Raw genomic sequence first — 21,061 nt, 5'->3', positions numbered from 1 at the left:
CATGAAATAGAAACAGATTGGTTGCTGAGTTTAAATGTTTCTAACTGTGGCCCTTTTCAGAAAAAAAATCTTACGACTAAGATCAAAATATCAAACATGCCATACTTTCTTTGCATCGTATCTTTTGTAGATTTTCTGAACAATCCTATAAAAGTTGCATACTTATGACTCAGTAATGTCATGTGCAATTTTTCATCTCAGTCGTAAGGTATATTGCGAAAAGAATCACTGGTCTTTATACTAGTGTAACGTGTTACTGGGTTCTTTACAAGAGATGGAGTCATATGTTTATAATTTTCGTCTTACTCTACTTGAGCTATTGATTTATCATTACAACAATTTTCTCTATTTCTCTGTCCGAGCTTTGATTGGTACCGAGTTACTTATCTCGGGTTTCTAATCATACACAGAGGGTAGTTCGCTAACTGGGCTACTTGCACTGTGTTCCTGGGCCAAATTCCTATTGCTTAGTGAAAGTACAGGGTGCCTCACTCTTATTCAGGATCAGGGCCGTAAATTACATGGAGGCGGAGGAGGCAGCTGCCTCCTCCAACTTTTGAGCCAAAAAAATTTAAAATTTAAAGTTCATTAGAATTTATGTTGTTTCCAATAACTAAGAACATGATACCTCCCTTAAAAAGCATTCCAAATCTTTCTTTTAGAATGAGTTAGTCAAGTATAACAACTTAGAAGGCCCTAGAATCAAGGATTTTACACGAAACGTGTTCAGTGTGCACAAAATGTGCTCAGCGTCTGGGGCGGCCCCCAGACCCCCGCCTAATTTCCTGCCTCCTCCAAATTGAAGGTTAATTTACGGCCCTGAGGATAATTGCACCCAATACCCCACTGCAATTCCTTAAGCTCTTTTCACATATATATTATGCTTATTCCTTTTCTCCCTAGCCTATTTCTATTTTTAGCCTACCTATTATTACTCCTTCTTGCTCTGATTACTCGACTGCAGGCTCTTATATACTACTGGACCATGTCTATCCAAAAGGGGCGATCAGGTCCTTGGATTATTCCAAATTATAAATCACTTCTGCGTTTGGAAGACATGGACCTAATACACTATAACTATTAATCATTACACTAGTATTCAAACAAAGTAAAACCAGCGATCTTTCATCAATTTAATCAACACTGATTTACCATTCATCGTGTTTACCGGGGCTGTCCGGGTAGGTACGATTCTTTGTCGTTCTATCAACTGGCCTACAAATAAGAATAATTATGATTTATACCATTCAAATACGAGGATTCTTGCTTTTTAAAAAATAATTTACCGTTATTTCTATATAAAAACGACAAGCGTCTTCCGAAATTATCAAAGACCACCAGAAACAAGGGGAATGTTAGTATTTGTTACTGAAGTTTGAAATAATTATAAATTGTATATACTAGACATATTTGAGCAGGTACAATCTAAGACCAGGTAAACCCCCCATTGTTGTCCAAACAACGATTCATTTTCAAAAGAGTGGTGCAGTATCGGGATTTATCAAAATGTATTTTTATTTCATATAAACATTACAAGACTCTCTTATAAGTAGCCGTGAAATATAAGGTAATTCTACTCGAAGTTTGCAAAAAAGTGGTAACACCCTAAGCGCTTTACAGGGTGGAATTACCTTAATATTTCATGGCTACTCAATTGGTTTACATTTGGGGGAGATCTCGGTTTAGCGCGAAGTCATCTGATATAACTAGTAGAACTTGCGAGCTACCATAAAAGTAGATACATTTAGATAAATATCAAGTTCACTGGGGCGGAGGGTTGATTGTATATTGTTTAACGTGCCTCTCATGAATATTTCACTCATATGGATATGTATTGAATCACACAACTTTCTGTTGGAAGAAATTCCGTCAGTAATTTAATTAAGGTGACAGGTTGTTTTCAACATTGTGTTCTTATTTTCGTTAGCCTCAATGAACTCATCTACTTTTAAAGGCCGACATCTCGAGGATGCTGGACATCATGTTGTCATGATCGTTGTTTTTATAACAAGCAGACGAATTAACTATCCATCCACATGACTATGCAACGTAATATGAATGATTATAAGACTGTCTCATGAGTAACCATGAAAATTAAAATAAGGTTATTCCACCCGATGTTTGCAAAAAAGCTGTAAAACCCGAGGCTTTGACAAGGGTTTTAGAACTTTTTTGCAACCCCGAGGGTGGAATGACCTTATTATTTCATAGCCACTCATAAGAGAGTATTTTTCTATCATATTTCAAATTATTTTTCGTTTTCCTTGTGCCCTGAGACGCCATACATTAAAAATGACACAGAATTGGATTCTACAACCTCAATTTTGGCAACTACATGTAATTTGCGGACAGAAAAACAACCGATTAATGATAGAGAGAATAGTATTAAAGAGTTATTCCTCTTTGAATAAAAAACCCAGGGATTCATGCCTGCACACACACACACACACACACACACACAGAGAGAGAGAGAGAGAGAGAGAGAGAGAGAGAGAGAGAGAGAGACACTGTTAATATGTTCTATGATTTGATATGACAAGAGAGATAACTCTTAACTCTAGATCTTAGTTAACGACTCTTCAGTAAAAGGAGGTACTTTGTGAGTAAGGAAGTTGACTGGGCATATGGTGAATAAAGTGCAGCTTATTTTATCATATATTTTAAAACACATTTAGTTGTAAAACCTTAACACACTTGTTACCTAGGCCCTTAGTATATAGACAACTAACACGTAATGTCCGAGGCCCAGTTAGACCGGGTAAAATTCGTACGTTTGGTTTTGAAATGAGCATTGATATTGATACTGAATGCAGAGTTACATGTATTGAACGACGATTGTGCAAATAGATTCCAAGTGGGTTTTGTTTGTTAGTGGACATAGACATGGATTTTATTTTGCTTCCAAACCTACACGGCCTCAAGTCTCCTATAAGCCTACATTGGAGAAATGTTACATCGGAGACACATGTGAATGTTGGAAGAGGGAGGAGTGCGGAGATAGTAGTAGAGCTTTCGAGATACCATAAGGTATAGTTGTTTTTATAACAAGCAGACAAATCAACTTTTCATCACGTGATGTGAAAGATTGATGTGAAAGATATGATATCTGTATCTTTCATGCGTGATATGAGAGAAATAGATAATCATTAACTAATGTAAAACATATACGGTACCAATTTTGATGCACTAATACATACATATAGGAGTTATGAGATTGATTACTGTTCATCTGTCATACATAAGCATACTGAATGTGTCAGCGTTGAGGATAACGTTTACAATCGGCTATGAATTAAACGAAACACGTTTCATAAAACAAAACGATTCTTACTAAAAGGCAAGATAGGATCTAAACCTGCTATCTAAGTATCATAGTTAATACACGTGCTTTTGTATAATGTCCACTACATATTTCACTTAAGTAGTAAAGAACAAGATGCATTGAGTCTAGAATGTTGTAATAGTGATTTACCAATCGTCATGTGTTCTGTGCTTGTCAGGGTACGTATGGATATTTCTTGTTCTCGGAAACGGGCTGTAAATGAAACAACTTAAATGTTATTTATATTCAGAGATAAAAACATGTGTGGCATAACCCCAAACCATCTCAGAAAATGCTTGCCACCTTGAGCTAGGCTGATAAGTTGTGCGATTGGAATAAACATGGTTCTGGGCTCAGCGGGTGTGACGTCTCGAATTTTGGTTCTACACAATGGACATGTCCCATTCTGTCGTAGCCACGGCTCAATACAGTCTGAATGAAATACTGAAAGACAACAAATTATGTTTATTCATAAATTATTGTTTTAAGTCCCTTCGAAAATCTTTCTCTCATACTTAAAAGACGTCATCAGCTGTAGGTGAAGTGCTATATTTAGACCTGTGCCTTGCGCTCAGAACCATAGCAGTGAGTAGCAGTGAGAGTGAATTAACAACACGGACTCGAAGTCATATTCATAGGTCTAATTTTACCGTATTTACCTACAGTTGGTGACGTCTCAATATATTTGTGTCTCCTTAAACGTACTAAACTGTCAACATCAATTTAAAAAAATAGCAGTTTTTGTATGAGTTTTGTCCTTATTTTACATTTAAAATATTTTAAGACGTTATAAGCATTGATTTTTCATCTTGTTACAAAAGATTGTAAAGTTATAAATCTTTTTTTGCAATGCGCATCATTTATTTTATTGTTTCACCAATTTATGTTCATTATGAAATTTTCTCAGGATTAAAAACACTGCAATTCATCTGTGCGATTTTTGTTTTTGGAAGTTGATATTTACATACATGTCTAAACTTAATGTCTAAAATGTAATGTACCAATTACCTTCCATGTTTATATTTTGTCTGTGACGTAAAAATGAAATATATTACATTGAAATCAATATAAAAGAGAATTAATCCAATTTCTAGATTTTTGTCAAATAAAAGCCTTTGCCGCAAGATATAGTTCTTTCCAAGCATGTTATGTTTACAATATACGTAATGCAAAGTTCAAATTAAAACTCAACGAAGTGGAGAAATGAAAAGATCAGCGTGGTTGATCAACGCCTAGTAATGTATGTGTTGAGAACTATGAGAAAGCAGTAAGGGTAGTAATTGTCCATGTCAAGAGAAAGTTGCAAATGCTGCCGATGACTTATAAACTTTTGATCAATCATATGAAAAAAAAATCTTGTTGTGGCCTTCAATTCGACATTTAGTATCGACGACGTTTTATCTATTAAAAATAATGATTTTCATTCATATGTCAATATACCCCTATGAACTCGAAATAAAAGACACCACAGAATCGTCCACATCTGCTTCATAATTAAATATTCTATTGAAAGTAGATATTAACGGCAAACTTACAACTCAACTTTATGACAAACGGAATGATTTCAGCTTCTCCATCGTCCAATTTCCATATCTATGTAGCAATATTCCATTATCACCTGCATATGTTGTTTATATCTCTCAACTGATTCGATACGTAAGAGCTTGTTCTGCGTATAGTCAGTTTTTAAATCGAGATAAGCTACTGACAAACAAGCTGATGGTACAGGGTTTCCAACAGTCTCGATTGAAGTCAACATTTCGCAAATTCTATGGTCGTTATACCGATCTACTTTGCCAATACAACCTATCATTGGTTCAAATTCTGTCTGACGTGTTTCATAGCGATTGTTAGGTCGTTCTTGGCATGCTGATTTTGATTACGGATAACTCCGTTTACCTTATCAGGATATAGGGCTCACGGCGGATGTGACTGGTCGACAGTGAATGCTTACTCCTCCTAGGCACCTGATCCCTTTCTGGTGTGTCCAGGGGTCCGTGTTTGCCCAACTATCTATTTTGTATTGCTTATAGGAGTTATGAGATTGATCGCTGTTCGTTATCTTCACCTGTCATTGTCTTAGTTCTGCATGGTATTGAGTGGAATACTTCCGTTGCGAGTTTATTTCCGATGTGATTTGGCAATAGAAGTGTTGTACGAATTCAAGTGAAGATAACGAACAATGATCAATGTCATAAATCCTATTAACGAATACATAATTAACTGTAGGACAGAGGTGGGAGGAGATTCCCAGGAGGAGTAAGCATTCACTGTTGACCAGTCACAACCGCCGTAGGATCTCTATTTTGATTAGGTAAACGGATCAATCCGTATGTAAAGAACAATCGAGCAATTGGTTGGTACGATACACGTCAAACAGTATTTGATCCAATGATAGGTTGTATTGATGACTTAGATCGTTATAACGACCATAAGATTGGCAAAATGCTGATCTTAAAGGAAACTGTTGAAACCCCTGTAACATCATCTTACTTTTCTGTAGCCTGCCTCGATTTAAAAAAAAATATGATACGCAGAACATGCTTTTGCGTATTGAATCAGTAGAAAGACATGAACACCATAGTCAGTTGGAATATTGCAACACAATTATTGGACGATGGAGAAGTCATCTCATTTGTCATCTAGAGCTGTTTTGTTAGTTTGCCGTTCACATCTATGGTCAATAAAATTCGCAATATGAAGCAGATATGGAAGACTTTGTTGTGTCTATTATTTCGAGTTCACCGAGATATATCGAATCGACATGGGAATAGAAATGAACATTGTTGATGAAAGGTGAAGATAACGAACAGTGATCAATCTCATAACTCCTATAAGCAATATAACCTAGTTTGCCGTTCAATAAAATGTCTAAGTATGAAGCAGAAGTGGACTTCTCTGTGGTGTCTTTTATTTCGAGCTCACATGGATTTATCGAATCGACATATGAATGAAAGTTATCATTGGTAATAGACAAAACGTTGTCGATATATCTAAATGTCGAATTGAAGGCCACAGTAAGACATTTTTTCTTCTCACATAGAAGTTTTATCTGAATGTCGAGTTGAATGTAGAAACTTTTGAATACATTTTGCCTCATAAGAATACAAAAAAAAAACCGGGTCAGCTAGTAATGGAACACAATTTGTGCCCATGGGATTTCCAACAGACTGTTGGAAGATCTACTCACCGAAGACTGCGTAAATGTTGTCAATAAGGAACTCCGGCATCTTTATTGAAAATATCAACTTCAGTGTACTTGTACATAGTCTTAAAGTTGTGTTTAACAAAGTATTTTTGGATGACTGAGCATATGGTATGAAGCAAGAACTGTACATGATAGAAAAAAGTGTGGTGTTTAATTCATCGTGAGGAATGGTTGTGTAAAGTTTTAGATAGTCGTATGTTTTGATACTGTTGATTTGGAGAAAGTTCTCTGATTTCATATTTAATAAAAGTTCTTTGGAAAATTTCAGAGTCTACATTTGATTTACAACACTTCTTGCATATGTTGTGGCACAATACATTTGGATTTTCTCATTCACAGCAGTTAATATTTAAGTAGGGAGTAAAGACAGATTCTTGGTAGAATTTATTGGATTTTGCAATGTATCTTTGTTTGTAAGGGTTTTTGTGTAGTTTTGAAATCCAATATAGGTACGGTAATTCATATCCATTCGTTTCAATGACTGGGATATCATATGCGCTTAAAAATGAAACATGTTCTCTTGCAGCCAATTTTGAATATGAGATCTGAGGAATAGAAAATTACTAGGAAGCGTCTCAATCTTATTTTATTCTGATAAAGCCCGTTCCTTTTCTTCAAATAAGCTGCAAGCAATTAAGAAATGCTACATACTTGCTCTTTACTTTATAACAGCCGATTTTTAGGTTTGTACGTTCTGATTTGACTTTGTAGACTTTTGTTGTTAGTTTTACTTAAATTTCTACTTATGAGCAATACGAAAATAACCATTCAGTTGTGGTACATGTATATCACTGTCTATTTAAATGCAATTTTTTTTGCTGTGCTTTTTTTGGGCATTTTAAGCGATCCACTTGTGGTTTTCAAAGGTGGAACCCCAAACGAGATTTGAAATGGCCAACACTAGGTAGGTACCTAATTTCAAGAATATGTACCATATGTAACCAGATGTAATTTTCGAAGATGATGCATTTGGAATTTTGTCTAGTGTACATATCTGATATTTCGCAAGCTCTGCTTTAGTTCCAAATAATCATTAAGTTATTTGTACTATTTTGTTAACAGAAATATACATTCCATTCCGGATATACTGACCTCATTTGTTCATTATATCCATTTAAAGTTCAATACAATCAATGTTGACCTATATACAAATGTATTAAGTAATGTTATGGGGGTTTATTCTTTCTTCAGTAAAACAGTTCAATATAAGCGACTTCAATATAAGTGGAGTAGTCACGTGTATGTAGCATGAAATATAAAATTCGATACATTACCATGACCACATTTCAGGGGAAGTTTTCTGTCGTTGTCATCTTCTGTGTAGTATAACAAACAGATGCAACATCTTTCTGAAATGTGATACCCACATAAAAAGGTGAAGATAACGAACAATGATCGATCTTATAACTCCTATATATATTGTATTGTAGGGTTATTGATCTTATATAGGTGAATATTGCAAGCTCGTGCATTTTGACAGCCAACTCGTGCCAATATTCACCAATATAAGTTCAATAACCCTTTTATTATATAGCTAAAGTATTTGTTAAATTATATCCCTTTTCACTCTAAATACTCTAAAATAGACGAGAATTCATCAATATTGGCAGTGTGCAATATCAGCATGCATTTCTTCACTGTTCAATATTAAACCCGTCATTGATGCATGAAGCAAACGGATTTTGTGAATGGAAACATCATAATTTCTGTACAGTAAAACATTTTGTTTAAGTAAATATCAAATACCGGCTCTGTCAGATTCGGAGGACCGTCGTCTGCCATTTTGGCTTGTTTACGTCGTTACGGTAAGGTCAATATTGAACGCTCATACTCAGAATGTTTCGGGCGCACACAATTTACGCAATGCAAAGTTAGCGTTCAATAAATTCTCAGGATATTGAACGCTAACATTCTCTAGATTTTACGCAGATTTTATAATAGACGATTTATTAGCTAATTAATAATTTATTTTATTCACATCTCGTCCTGTGGGGATCCGCGTTAGAATAGGTCATCAGTACCCCTTACTTGTTGTAGAAGGCGACTAAATGGGGCGGTCCTTCGGATGAGACAACTATAAAGATCCCTCCCTGCTCAAAGGCCATAAGTGCCGAGCATAGGCCGGAATATTGCAGCCCCTTCACCGGCAGTGGTGACGTCTCCATATGAGTGAAATATTCTCGAGAGGGACGTTAAACAATATTTAATCAATCAATCAATCTTTTTCTTGGTATCGGTAGAATAAAGTCAAAATTAAAATCCACCATTCAAACTTTTCAAAGTTTGAAAATATATATATATATATATATATATATATATATATATATATATATATATATAATGACGATTATAATCCAAAATATAAACAAATATCCACACAAGTAATGATATAATAAAGAAAAATTAGAACGCCGAAATTAACTCAACCGGTTTCATTTTCAATTTTTAAGAGTTATGACATTATTGCTTAGTTACACATTATAGATTTAACTATGACGTCAAAAGTGACGAATTGTATTGACGCTTTTTTAAAACAAAGATCATTATGACGTCATGATACAACGCTATGAAATATTACATGAGAAAAAAATAAAGAATAAAAACACAGCCGAGTTTTGGTCTGTGCAAGATATAAAATATACAATATGTACAATAATAATGACAAGTTTGTTTACATACATGTAGCAGTTGACTTCTGACCTATGTGTTAACAATCAACTAAAACAGATTTATAATGTGTGAAAATGTTTCTAAATTATATAAAGTTCTGCATTTTATGGAGCGTTTAATGCAGGTTTGTATCCTCGAATAAACAACTTTTCTTTAGTTTTACGCTCCCGTTTCCGTAGTATTTCTCAGCAATTTGTAAAAGGGAAAAATGGTCAAGTTCGGACTGAAATTTTTCGCAGAGTTTCGAATGTGTTTAATGACTTGGGTACATTGGTATTTTGGTTCCCTTAATTATTTGTTGACGGTGAACAGTTTTCCTGTGTTGTAGGGTGTCGCTTGTCTGGCCGATATGATTTTCTCCACAACCAGCGCAAGTTATCACATACAAGATGTTGGAAGATTGATTGATCTTAACGTCTCGCTCGAGAATTTTTCACTCATATGGAGACGTCACCATGACCGGTGAAGGGCTTCAAATTTAGGCTTATGCTCGGCGCTTACAGCCATTGAACAGTGTGGATTCTTTAGTGTGCCACACCTACTGTTACACGGGAAATCCGTTTTAAGGTCATCTCCAAGGACCAGTGACATTCACACCTGATGTCGAGCATTTGGTGATGGAACTGTCACTACCTGTTTTAACGACTTAGGTATGTCGCAGCCGGGATTCGAACCCCGGCCTTCCGCATGCGGGGCGAACGCTCTAACCTCTCGGTCACCGCTGTGGTAGATGTTGGAAGAAGTGCACGTCATGGATGATTTCACTGTGAATTGGCTTCCGTATTTGAAATAAAATTTGGATCCAGGTGTTAAATATGGGCACGTGGCGCACCTTGGTTTATTACATTTGCTGACGGTAGGGATTCCATTGTTGCTACTGGAAAAACATGCTTTGGTTAGAATTGATTTTAGAGTAGGGCTTTGCCGTTTACTTTTGATAATTTTTTATGATTCCAATTTTTTTTAACGTCTGAGTCTCCTTCCAAGGTAGGGAGGTTGTTTCTGATAACCTGAAAAACTTCCGGATTCTTTGGATTGTGCGTTGAAACGTATGGTAGAACATTTTGACATGGTCTAGCGTTTACTTTCAGGAGATCCTTTCTTTCTTGAGATTTGGTTTTGTTTATTCCGTTTTTGAATAATTGCTCTAGGTAACGTCTTTGTAGAAGTGAGTTTTGTAATTCTGCCAAGCGACTGTTAATGACTTCAGTATCGGAAATAATTGTGCAGAGGCGTCTCGCTAAATTGTATGGAATGTTGTTTCTACTATGTTTAGGGTGACAGGAACCAAACATAAGATATTGCTTGGTATCTGTCAATTTGTCTGTCACTATGCGGTTGTCTCTTTTAATTACCATGACATCGAGAAATAATAACATGTTTTTATCGGATTCTATAGTGAATTTCATGGTAGGGCTTAGTGTGAAACTTCATTAATTGTTCTTCTCCTCTGTCCCATAATTAAACAGTCGTCCAAGAAACGTTTCCACGACTGTTTTAAAAAAAATTCAAATTCTTCTACAAATTTTTCCTGAATTATAGAAAATAATTTCTCTTCCTAAAAACCTATAACTAATTGAATTGCATGAAATTGTTTTCCAAGATTAATTGCAAACCTAATATTACGATTTTTTTTTTTGAAAATCTCTCGAGTAAAAGATTAGGGAATCGGTCTATCTAATATTCTATGGCGGCTAGTCCTAGCTCATGAGGAATATTAGAATAGAGGTTTGTGACATCAAATGATACTAAAAGAGACTCTGAATTAATTTCTTCTAGAAGAGAATTAAGAAAACCTACGGTGTCTCTAACATAATGTAAGATTTAAGTAGTAGATCCAAGAGATAACTAATCCCATGAGTTTCGCAGGTAAGTCCTGCGACTATAGGTCTAATGTTTAGATCTTCTGGGTAATCAATACCTATATACGTTGATTTAGAATTTTTGCATTTGTCTTTTATTATTTGTCTTTCATTTTTGGTAGACCATAAAAGTTACTAGTTTTAGCATTAAAACATAGAAGGTATGATTTTTCCTTGGCAGTAAGTTTATCTCCGTGTTCATTGATAACTTTTAAAGTTTTTTCAAGGCTTCTTTAGAGTCATATTCTTGCTGTTTCTTGTATATTGTATATTATAAACTTGTCATTATCATTGTAGATATTGTATATTCTATATTTTGTACAGACCAAAAGTCGGCTGTGTTTTTATTTTTTCTCATGTAATATTTCATAACGTTGTATCATGACGTCATATTGATCTTTGTTAAACCGTCAATACAATCCGTCACTTTTGACGTCATAGTTAAATCTATAATGTAACTAAGCAATAATATCATAACTCTTGAAAATTGAAAATGAAATCGATTGAGTTATTTTCGGCGTTCTAACTTTTCTTTATAGATAGATAGATTATATATATAGAGAGAGAGAGACCGAAAGAGAGAGTGTGTATTTCAAAGTTCACTGTTATAGGCAAAATCGTAAACCCATGCAAACTATTCACTGACTTACGTCAAATTTACATGTGATGCATGTTTATACTTGTGAGATTTCGAAAATGTGGGAACTATAAGAGCTTGTTTTGTGTATGGTCAGTTTTTAAATCGAGGCAAGCTACTGACAAACAAGCTGATGGTGCAGGGGTTTCAACAGTCTCGTTTAAAGTCAGCATTTCGCAAATTCTATGGTCGTTATAATGATCTAGTTTGCCAATACAACCTATCACTGGGTCAAATGCTGTCTGACGTGTTTCATACCGATTATTTGACTGTTCTTGGCACACTGATTTTGACTACGGATAACTCCGTTTGCCAGATCAAGATGTAGGGCTCACGGCGGGTGTGACCGGTCGACAGGGGATGCTTACTCCTCCTAGGCACCTGAGGGAGAGGGCTTAAATTGGCTATGCCTGCTGCCCGATCCCATTCACTTTGTGAATAAAATATAGTTTAAATAAATAGGCACCTGATCCCACATATAGTGTGTCCAAGGGTCCGTGTCTGCCCTACTCTCTATTTTGTATTGCTTACAGGAGTTATGAGATTGATCACAGTTCGTTATCTTCACCTTTCATACTCTTCTTTGTGACATGTTTTGAATTAAATTGTATATGATAATTTTCTTTGATTCTATTCATTTCATTTTTGTATGGGATGTGATATGGAAAATAGAATGTATTATTGCAAGGTTTTAAAAATTCAAATCACGGTTTATGCATATCATACATTGTACATGCACCATAATGAACAAGATAATAGTGCTGTGGTCATTTCACAAAAGAGGCTTAAAAAAGGGAGTAACCCCAACCTAGGGTAGAACAAAGTACAACCTATATGATTTGATGCAGAATTTTGTCTAGATTATGGGAATGATGGTTGTAGTCTGCCAATACTGTGCAAGATTTTTGAATAATGAAAGAAATATGGACTAAAATTGTCAAAAACGTCTGCATTTTTCGTTCCGCGTACCCTAATTTCTTGCATCTGACAGACCCATTCATGAAGGAACTTGCATATACTACACATCAAAAGTTTTCTGATTTACTCTTCTGTCGAATGGTATGGAGTATGCTTGTGTAGCATAATCTATTAGGCTGTAAAACAGCAAAGTGTTATCCCCCTCCCCAAATTTAAGAAACCGTGTAAATTTTCTAGATTTGCATAAAATGGCAGAAAGGTTATTCTATGGCAATTATATCTAAGCTAAAGTGGTTAAATGTCACATGCACAACTAGCATAAATGTGCACAGATAAGGACATGTGAGTTGACATGTACATTATGCAATACTTACGGAGTTATGTATAATTAACATGGTACAACGTGGCACTGTATAAGCAATGATTTTAAATCAAGATTTTACAGTTTAGCTGGTTTGAGTTTGCATGTTTGTGGATATTTATTAATGTGTGTTCATATTGGGACACAGAGGCTAGAGTAAAAGTCAAAACCGTTGCCGATATAACAAAGCTTGTAAATAAGAGCAAAGAGAATTGACTCAGTGGTCCTTCTCTTGCCAATTGCAAGTGCGAGAAGTAGACCCTGAAGACGTACATAGACATGAGCTGTCCACAATGTCTTCCTAGCCCTTTTGTGATGAAGGGAATATGCAAAAACTACAAAGTCAGGCCCAGCAAAGCAGCTAGAGGCATAAGTATATTGCAACACTAGCCAATTCAGTGGAATTGTATCATCAGCATACGTACTGAATGAAATGTCATTGATACAAGGAATTAAGGACACATTTCTCGACCTTGCTGGTGTCTTGCTGAGGTTGATGATGAACTCCTTTGACAGAAATCAAGGAATAGAATCAGTGGCTGTTGAATTTGACAAATATGACCAAAACCTTCATGTGAAGGCAGCTGAACGAAACAGGCGTGGAGAAACAGAACAAGCTAAATACGTTATCCAAGCAAATCGTCAGGTTCGGAATAACCAACGATTCCTGAAGGTATAAGGAAGCATAGCTGTCCGTGTTGCCTTTGTCTCTGACCACATTGTCAGTGTTGCACACAGTATGTCATTCCAAACCTTTTCAGTTCCCAAGAAGAAGCGGATACAAGAATGCTGCTTCATGCCATCAACCTGTCTTTCACTCATGATCAACTGGTTGTTCGAAAGTGATGCTACTGATGTTTTGGTGCTGTTGGGCCAAAAATGAAATATATTTTTGTTTCCTGTTACCAAAGCAAAAATTCCAAGTAGATAGGTAAGTTTTTAAAATTATTATTATTGTTTGATTTAGAAGCTAACTCGGATCGGAATCAAAACATATTCCGATCCGGAAATAATTTTTGTCCGTAAATTTGGTCAGAAACAAATCCAAGTCAGCAGCATTGAGTCCAGGTACATGTAACTCAGGAAACAAACATATGATTTTGGCATTATTATGCTATTGCAGTAATAACATGCTCACTGATTTTGTGTACATGCTGGCAGGCCATAACAGTCGACAAGCAACTTTACATCCCTTCCATTCCATTGTGGCAGAACGTGGTGTGAAGTTCTTTGAAAGTCTCCCAGCAGCACATGCACTTATGGAATGTGACAGCAAAAGCAGTTTATACCAAATAGGAAAGCGCGTTGCTGACACAAAACTGCAGGAACATGTTGGAAAGGACATTCATTCAACCTTTGGAATACTGAAGCAAATGAAAGGTGAAGATAACGATCAATGTCATAACTCCTATAAGGAATAGAAATTAGAAAGTGGGGCAAACACGAACCCCTGGATATATCAGAGGTGGGATCGGGTGCCTAGGAGGAGTAAGTATCCCCTGTCGACCGGTCACACCCGCCGGGATCCCTATATCTTGATCAGGTAAACGGGGTAATCTATAGCCAAAATCGGCCGCACAATCTGTATGAAACACGTCAGACAGCATTTGATCCAATGATTGGTTGAATTGATGAACTAGATCCTTATAACGACCATAGAATTTGTAAAATACTGACTTTAATCGAGACTGTGGAATGCTGAAATCCCTGTAGCATCACCTTGTTTGTCAGTAGCTTGTCTCGATTTAAAAACTGACCATACGCAGAACAAGATGTGTCTTTTGAACATTCTTATGTCCTCAAATTGTATTGAAAAAAGCGAAGACATGTTCTTTCCTGGATCAGCTTTGGTATTTCTAGGCCTCGACAACAGACAAATTAAAAGAGGCTCGACCACCATCGTCGCTTCGCTACTACAAACCTGCACTATAAATCTACACCATCATCAAATTAACCTGCTTCACATTTGCCACTAACAGAAGATGCTTACAGGATGTTCTCAGAGCAAGGTACCAGACCAGCATCTGGTGCCAAAGTCACATTGCCAATCTGAACGGCAACAGATGGTATGTGTCAAATGATCAGCTTGAACCAGTACTTTATATCAAAGAATCAGCTACAGTGGAAGTCCGCAATCTCACTCATATGTACTGTACAGACCTTGACTGCCGACAATCTAATAATTGTCGCTGACTGCTGAACCACCTTCACCTTCGCCACACCGAGTTTTGTCCATGTCACGGCGCACGGCCACTGTCCGAACATTCTAAAGGCTGCTGTTGACTCGACAGTGATGATAATCTTGACTGAGAATCTTTTACTCTAACGATGATGATCTTGACGTGATATACATTCACAACAACTTTACTTTTACTGTTCACTATATATTTTGTGCTTGTGGTGCAAATAGATTTAGCTTTTCACTTACGTGGTCATTTGAGCATCACGCGGAAAAATAATATTTTTAGAGAATTGGTGTTTGTTTTCTATACTTTCCAATTAACACAAATTATAGTCATTCATGTCTTCAATCTGCTCATTTTCTTGCCCATATATTTAACAATTACTGAATAGTTTATAATATATGACATTGTATGAATATGGATGTATGAAAGATGAAGAAATGGGGATCAATCTCATAACTCCTATAAGCAATACAAAATAGAGAGTTGGGCAAACACGGACCACTGGGCATACCAGAGGTGGGATCAGGTGCCTAAGAGGAGTAAGCATCCCCTGTCGACTGGTAGCACATGTACTTATAGCACATGTGACGTACTTATAGCATATGTGACATAAGTAATGTGTAAACTTGTATAGTTAATATCACTGAATAATTTTCTTTAACATTGTACGAATATTTATCTGTAGTTATTGATGACAAAGTGGATATGGTACTTCAACAGTGTTAGGGATTTAGATTCATCACTGAAGAGACATTATTTGTCGAAATGCGCATGTGGTGCATCAAAATTGGTACCGTATAAGTTTTACATTATGACCCCTGGGTCGAGGCCTCTGCTGGTGGACTGTTAGTCCCCGAGGGTCTCTACAGCCCAGTAGCTAAGTACTTCGTTACTAGCTTGAAAATACGGATGTATATTTAATTGCTGTTATAAAGTTTAGAAATTCATTTCAAAATTAAGGATTATCTCCCTCATGCATAGCTCTTATCCTTAGACGAATTTGACTACCCCCTTTTTTTGGCACGCTGTTTTTCGCTATAATAGCTCTAAAACTTCATTGTTATTTCGGATTTCAAACATTTCGGTTGAGCATCACTGAAGAGACATTATTTGTCGAAATGCGCATCTGGTGCATCAAAATTGGTACCGTATTAAAGTTTTACATTCACTATATATATAGCAAGTGGTTTTAAGAAATTATTCAGTATATTTTCATGTCACAAGCATTAGGAATTCTTAGCATAACTGCACCAGTTATGGCGAATTCAAAGTTGTTGGTGAATTCAAAGTATTATATTGGGAGGTTTTATTATAATGAATCGTTGCTATTAAAAAGACACAAAAAAAGCCATTCTAAACTTGTTGCTATTTGGCTTCAAATCGTAAATGGTTTTCTGGGATATGGCTTTTAGCATATCAAAGAACTTTAAAATGAAAATCCACCAACTCAATACACTGTAACTGTGGCGCGAAAGCACCTTGTGACTTAGTAGGCGTGCCATACTTTTGATGTACACTAAAAACAATGTATCTAGGCTCTAATACAGCTTATTCATGCTACTTTTGCATTGTTGTGAATGATTAACCACTTTAGTTTTGATAAAATTACCATATTATGTAAATCCACAAAATTTAAGCGGTTTCTCAAATTTAGGGAGGGGGATAACATTTTGCTGTTTCACAGCCTAATAGACTATGCTACACAAGCATACTCTATACCATTCGACAGAGAAGTAAATCAGAAAACGTTTGATGTGTAGTGTATGCAACTTTTTTCATGAATGGGTCTGTCAGATGCAAGAAATGAGAGTATGCGGAACGAAAAATGCAGACGTTTTTCACAATTTTAGTCCATATTTCTTTCATTACTGGAGTATTCAAAACATTTGCACAGTATTTGCATATAAAAGGCATGATAAAATCTACTGGATTAGGCTGCATGGTTTAGAACCAACTTTGTTTGATTCCCAGCATAAAGTCGGCCATAAATGTCCAAAATGTACTTTCTATTCCCCCCCCCCCCAAAAAAAATTCTGACTTTGTAACAGAAAATCCAAATTTAGGCCAATTCAAACATATAATATCAGACTACAAGCATCATTTCGATAATCTAGACAAAATTCTGCATCAAATTAAATAGGTTGTACTTTGCTCTACCTAATTAGGTTGGGGTCATCTTCGAATTTGACCTCGTGGCCACTGCACTATAAAACAGATATAGAAAAGGTTTCAGCGTACCTGCATCCCCATTTTGAGAGCTGTCCTCCGAGTTCGACACGGATGGCAAATTGTCAATAGGATCACTGGTATTATATGTCGAACTGATACTTTCACTGGAGGTTACTGAATCCTCTTCTTCCTCCCTCTCGTCGATATTCATGTTCTATGCTTGGTATACGAGAATTCATGAAACAGCAAGTCCGTCATCCCTGAAATCCGAAAACATATAACAGGTAAACAATTTTCCAAACAGTATTGAATTCTTATGTATATAATGCATCTCAATGAATAAGGTGCGTTAGCTAATATCCAGTTAATTGATATACCGAGTAATTTCTGGAATATCCGATTATCGAGTACTTGAATAAATTAGAATAAGTTATATGGTAATTGTTCTACAGTATTTTATTTTCTCGTTAGAGACAGAAATCCCAAATCTGTAATCAGAAACGTTAGTTACTTTAACTACAATTACGGACTACCCAGTTGAAGCGATTGGCATTTGCATTTAAATCGCAATGGCATGAGGAAGATATAGGTAATCTGATTTCCCAGAACACAGTTGACAAGTTTATAGTGTATTAATAGGTATTCAATACACATTCGTGGTTTCCTTTAAATAGACAATATTTTACAAACGTCCTCTTCAGAAAGGTGCGCGCATTGATGAAGTTTTCCGTCCAATTGTTCGTTTGATACATGCATCAAATAAAGAATTATAAGTTTAATTTCTTATCACTCAATTATGTTTTTAAAATAGAAAAACGAATAGTTTCTCTCATGAAAAAGCTTGAATTAATGTTTTTGAAAGGGTGCGTAGGAATACCTATTCTATAAAAACAACAACAAAATTGGCTTTGCGTTCAGGTCAGGTAGAGTTACTGTGCAGAATTAAATGGATTATACTGGTACGTCAAATAAAAGATTCAATGGTTAAAAGCTGAATTACATGTAGATAATAAAGGAAGAGAGCAAGTGGTGACTGGATGTATGCTGCATTGCGTTCGACGAGACGTTGAACACTGGTTGTGTCGTGAGAACGCTGGAATGCGACTCGGTTCCATTCCAATACCAAGTAAAAAGCTCAACACCATCTAAATTGCCCTCGTTGACTGAGCCCCAGTTCAATTTCATTAATACACACCAGATCAAAAGTCGCTGCTTTCTCCGTCATATTATCGAATTCGTAAAGCAGACGATACATACCGGGAACTCGTTTTTACAATCTGTCTACTTTTACCAGTCAGTGTCCTACATCATTAAGTTGACTATTCTGCGACGTCATCACTAGGCCTACCAGGTATGTGCGTTGTTTCTTTAAATTAATTTCTATTTTATATCTTTGGTTTTTGTTTATTTTCGGTAGCATCAAACGAATACATTTCGTTTAGAAAGGCTTGTGTGGAAATTCCAGAGAAAAGTAGTCCCGCGTGCTTAGTGCTGATGAACTCCGAAAGATTTTTTTTAAACTAAGAAATCAAACGAATTTTTCATCCAATAAGCATCGTTGTTAAGTCATCACTTTAAAAGTTATTAAATGATGAAAATTTCAAACGAAATAAATTTTAAGCAAACTACGCCGTTGTATCGAATAGAAGGGATGCTATTGGTTATTTTCAAATAGGGAGGGGACACCATTTTCAAGGCCTAGATAACCATATATGACAGTTATATAATGTATAACATGTAAAACTTATACGGTACCAAGTTTGATGCACCAGATGCGCATTTCGACAAATTATGTCTCTTCAGTGATGCTTAATCGAAATATTTGAAATCCGAAATAACAATGACGTTTTAGAGCTATTATAGGCAAAAACAGTGTGCCAAAAAAGTGTGCATCAAAATTGGTACCGTATAAGTTTTACATTATGACCCCTGAGTCGAGGCCTCTGCTGGTGGACTGTTAGTCCCCGAGGGTCTCTACAGCCCAGTAGTTAAGTACTTCGTTACTAGCTTGAAAATACGGATGTATATTTAAATGCTGTTATAAAATTTAGAAATTCATTTCAAAATTAAGGATTATCTCCCTCATGCATAGCTCTTATCCTTAGACGAATTTTACTCCAGTTTTTTGTTGTTGTTGTTGTTGGGTGTTTTTTTTTTTTTTTGGCACTTTGTTTTCCCCCTAAAATAGCTCCTACAAGTTTATTATTTCGGATTTCAAAACTTTTGGTTGAGCATCACTGAAGATACATTATTTGTCGAAATGCGCATCTGGTGCATCAAAATTGGTACCGTATAAATTTTACGTTCCAAGCAATTGATATACATGAAAGGCGAAGATAACGAACAGTGATCAATCTCATAATTCCTACAAGGAATACAAAATAGGTAGTTGGGCAAACACGGAACCCTGGACACACCAGAGGTGGGATTAGGTGCGTAGGAGGAGTAAGCATCCCATGCCGACCGGTCACACCCGCCGTGAGCCCTATATCCTGATCAGGTAAACGGAGTTATCTGTTGTCAAAATCAGTGTGCCAAGAACGGCCTAACAATCGGTATGAAACACGTCAGACAGCAGTTGACCCAATGATAGGTTGTATTGACGAACTATATCGTTATAATGACCATGGAATTTCCGAAATGCTGACATCAATCGAGATTGTTGAAACCCCTGTACCATCAACTTATTTGTCAGTAGCTTGCGATTTAAACACTTGACTATACGCAGAATAAGCTCTTGCGTATCGAATCAGTTGAAAGATATAAACACCATATGCATGTGATAATGGAATATTGCTACATAAATATGGGAAGTTGACAATGGAGAAGCTGAAATCCCATTCGTTTGTCATACAGTTCAGTTGTCAGTTTGCCGTCAATGTCTACTTTCAATAAAATATCCAAGTATGAAGCAGAAGTGGACGACTCTGTGGTGTCTTTTATTTCGAGATCACAGGGATATATCTAATCGACATATGAATAAAAGTTATTATTGTTAATAGACAAAACGTCGTCGATATATCTAAATGTCAAATTGAAGGCCACAGCAAGAGATTTTCTCTTCTCACACAGAAGTGTTTGAATAAAATCTGCTTCATATGAATAGAGAAACAGGTCAGCTATAATAAAGGAGCACAATTCGTGCCCATGGGAATTCCAGCAGAGTGTTGGAAGACCTGATCACCAAAGACCACGAAGATATTGCCAATGAGGAACTCTAGCATATTTTCAGTATTTCAATTTCAGAGTAATTGTTCGTGGAATCAGCGTAGTGTTTAACAAAGTAAGTTTTTGGATGACTGATCGCTAGATATGAATATTTCTTTTTTCCATTTTTGTTGAAGGAGCAACTGTCTATAAAGTCAAAAAGAATAGTCTTTAATTCATCGTGAGGAATGGCCGTGTATAGTGGGAAAAGTTTTGCGATTTCAAGTTTACTAAAAGATCTTTAGAATTTTTTTTAGAATTCACATTTGATTAATAGCACTTCTGGCATATGTAGTCGCACAGTAAGTTTGAAGTTTCTCCTTCACAGTTGTTGATATTTTCGTGAGGAGCAAAGATAGGGGCTTAGTAAAGCACTTACTGGATCTAGCAATGTATCTTTGTAAGGGTTTTTATGTAGTTTAGGAATCCAGTATAGGTACGGTAACATATTCACTCGACCCATTGACTGGGATATTAAATGTGTCTAAAAATGAAGCATGGTTTTGAAGAATTTCATCTTT

The 21,061-nt window shown here is 36.1% G+C and overlaps 1 protein-coding gene across 1 annotated transcript in view; it reads right to left on the bottom strand.

Moving 5' to 3' along the window:
• The window catches only part of LOC125659506 (uncharacterized), a 29,693-nt gene extending 11,637 nt beyond the window's left edge, over positions 1-18,056 (bottom strand). Inside the window, exons 1-6 of the mRNA XM_056148514.1 lie at positions 17,711-18,056; positions 17,403-17,593; positions 7,805-7,879; positions 3,626-3,766; positions 3,473-3,535; positions 1,153-1,215 (exon numbers count right to left, since the gene is read on the bottom strand). Of these exons, the coding sequence (XP_056004489.1) occupies positions 1,153-1,215; positions 3,473-3,535; positions 3,626-3,766; positions 7,805-7,879; positions 17,403-17,544 (484 nt within the window). The 5' untranslated portion in view covers positions 17,545-17,593; positions 17,711-18,056. The remainder of the gene's footprint in view (positions 1-1,152; positions 1,216-3,472; positions 3,536-3,625; positions 3,767-7,804; positions 7,880-17,402; positions 17,594-17,710) is intronic.
• Positions 18,057-21,061: the final 3,005 nt, after the last annotated feature.

The sequence above is a fragment of the Ostrea edulis genome, chromosome 9 (assembly GCF_947568905.1).
Source record: "Ostrea edulis chromosome 9, xbOstEdul1.1, whole genome shotgun sequence".
NCBI lineage: Eukaryota > Metazoa > Mollusca > Bivalvia > Ostreida > Ostreidae > Ostrea > Ostrea edulis.
Note: the sequence above shows the minus strand (reverse complement) of the source record. Positions and strands in the feature narration are given on the sequence as shown.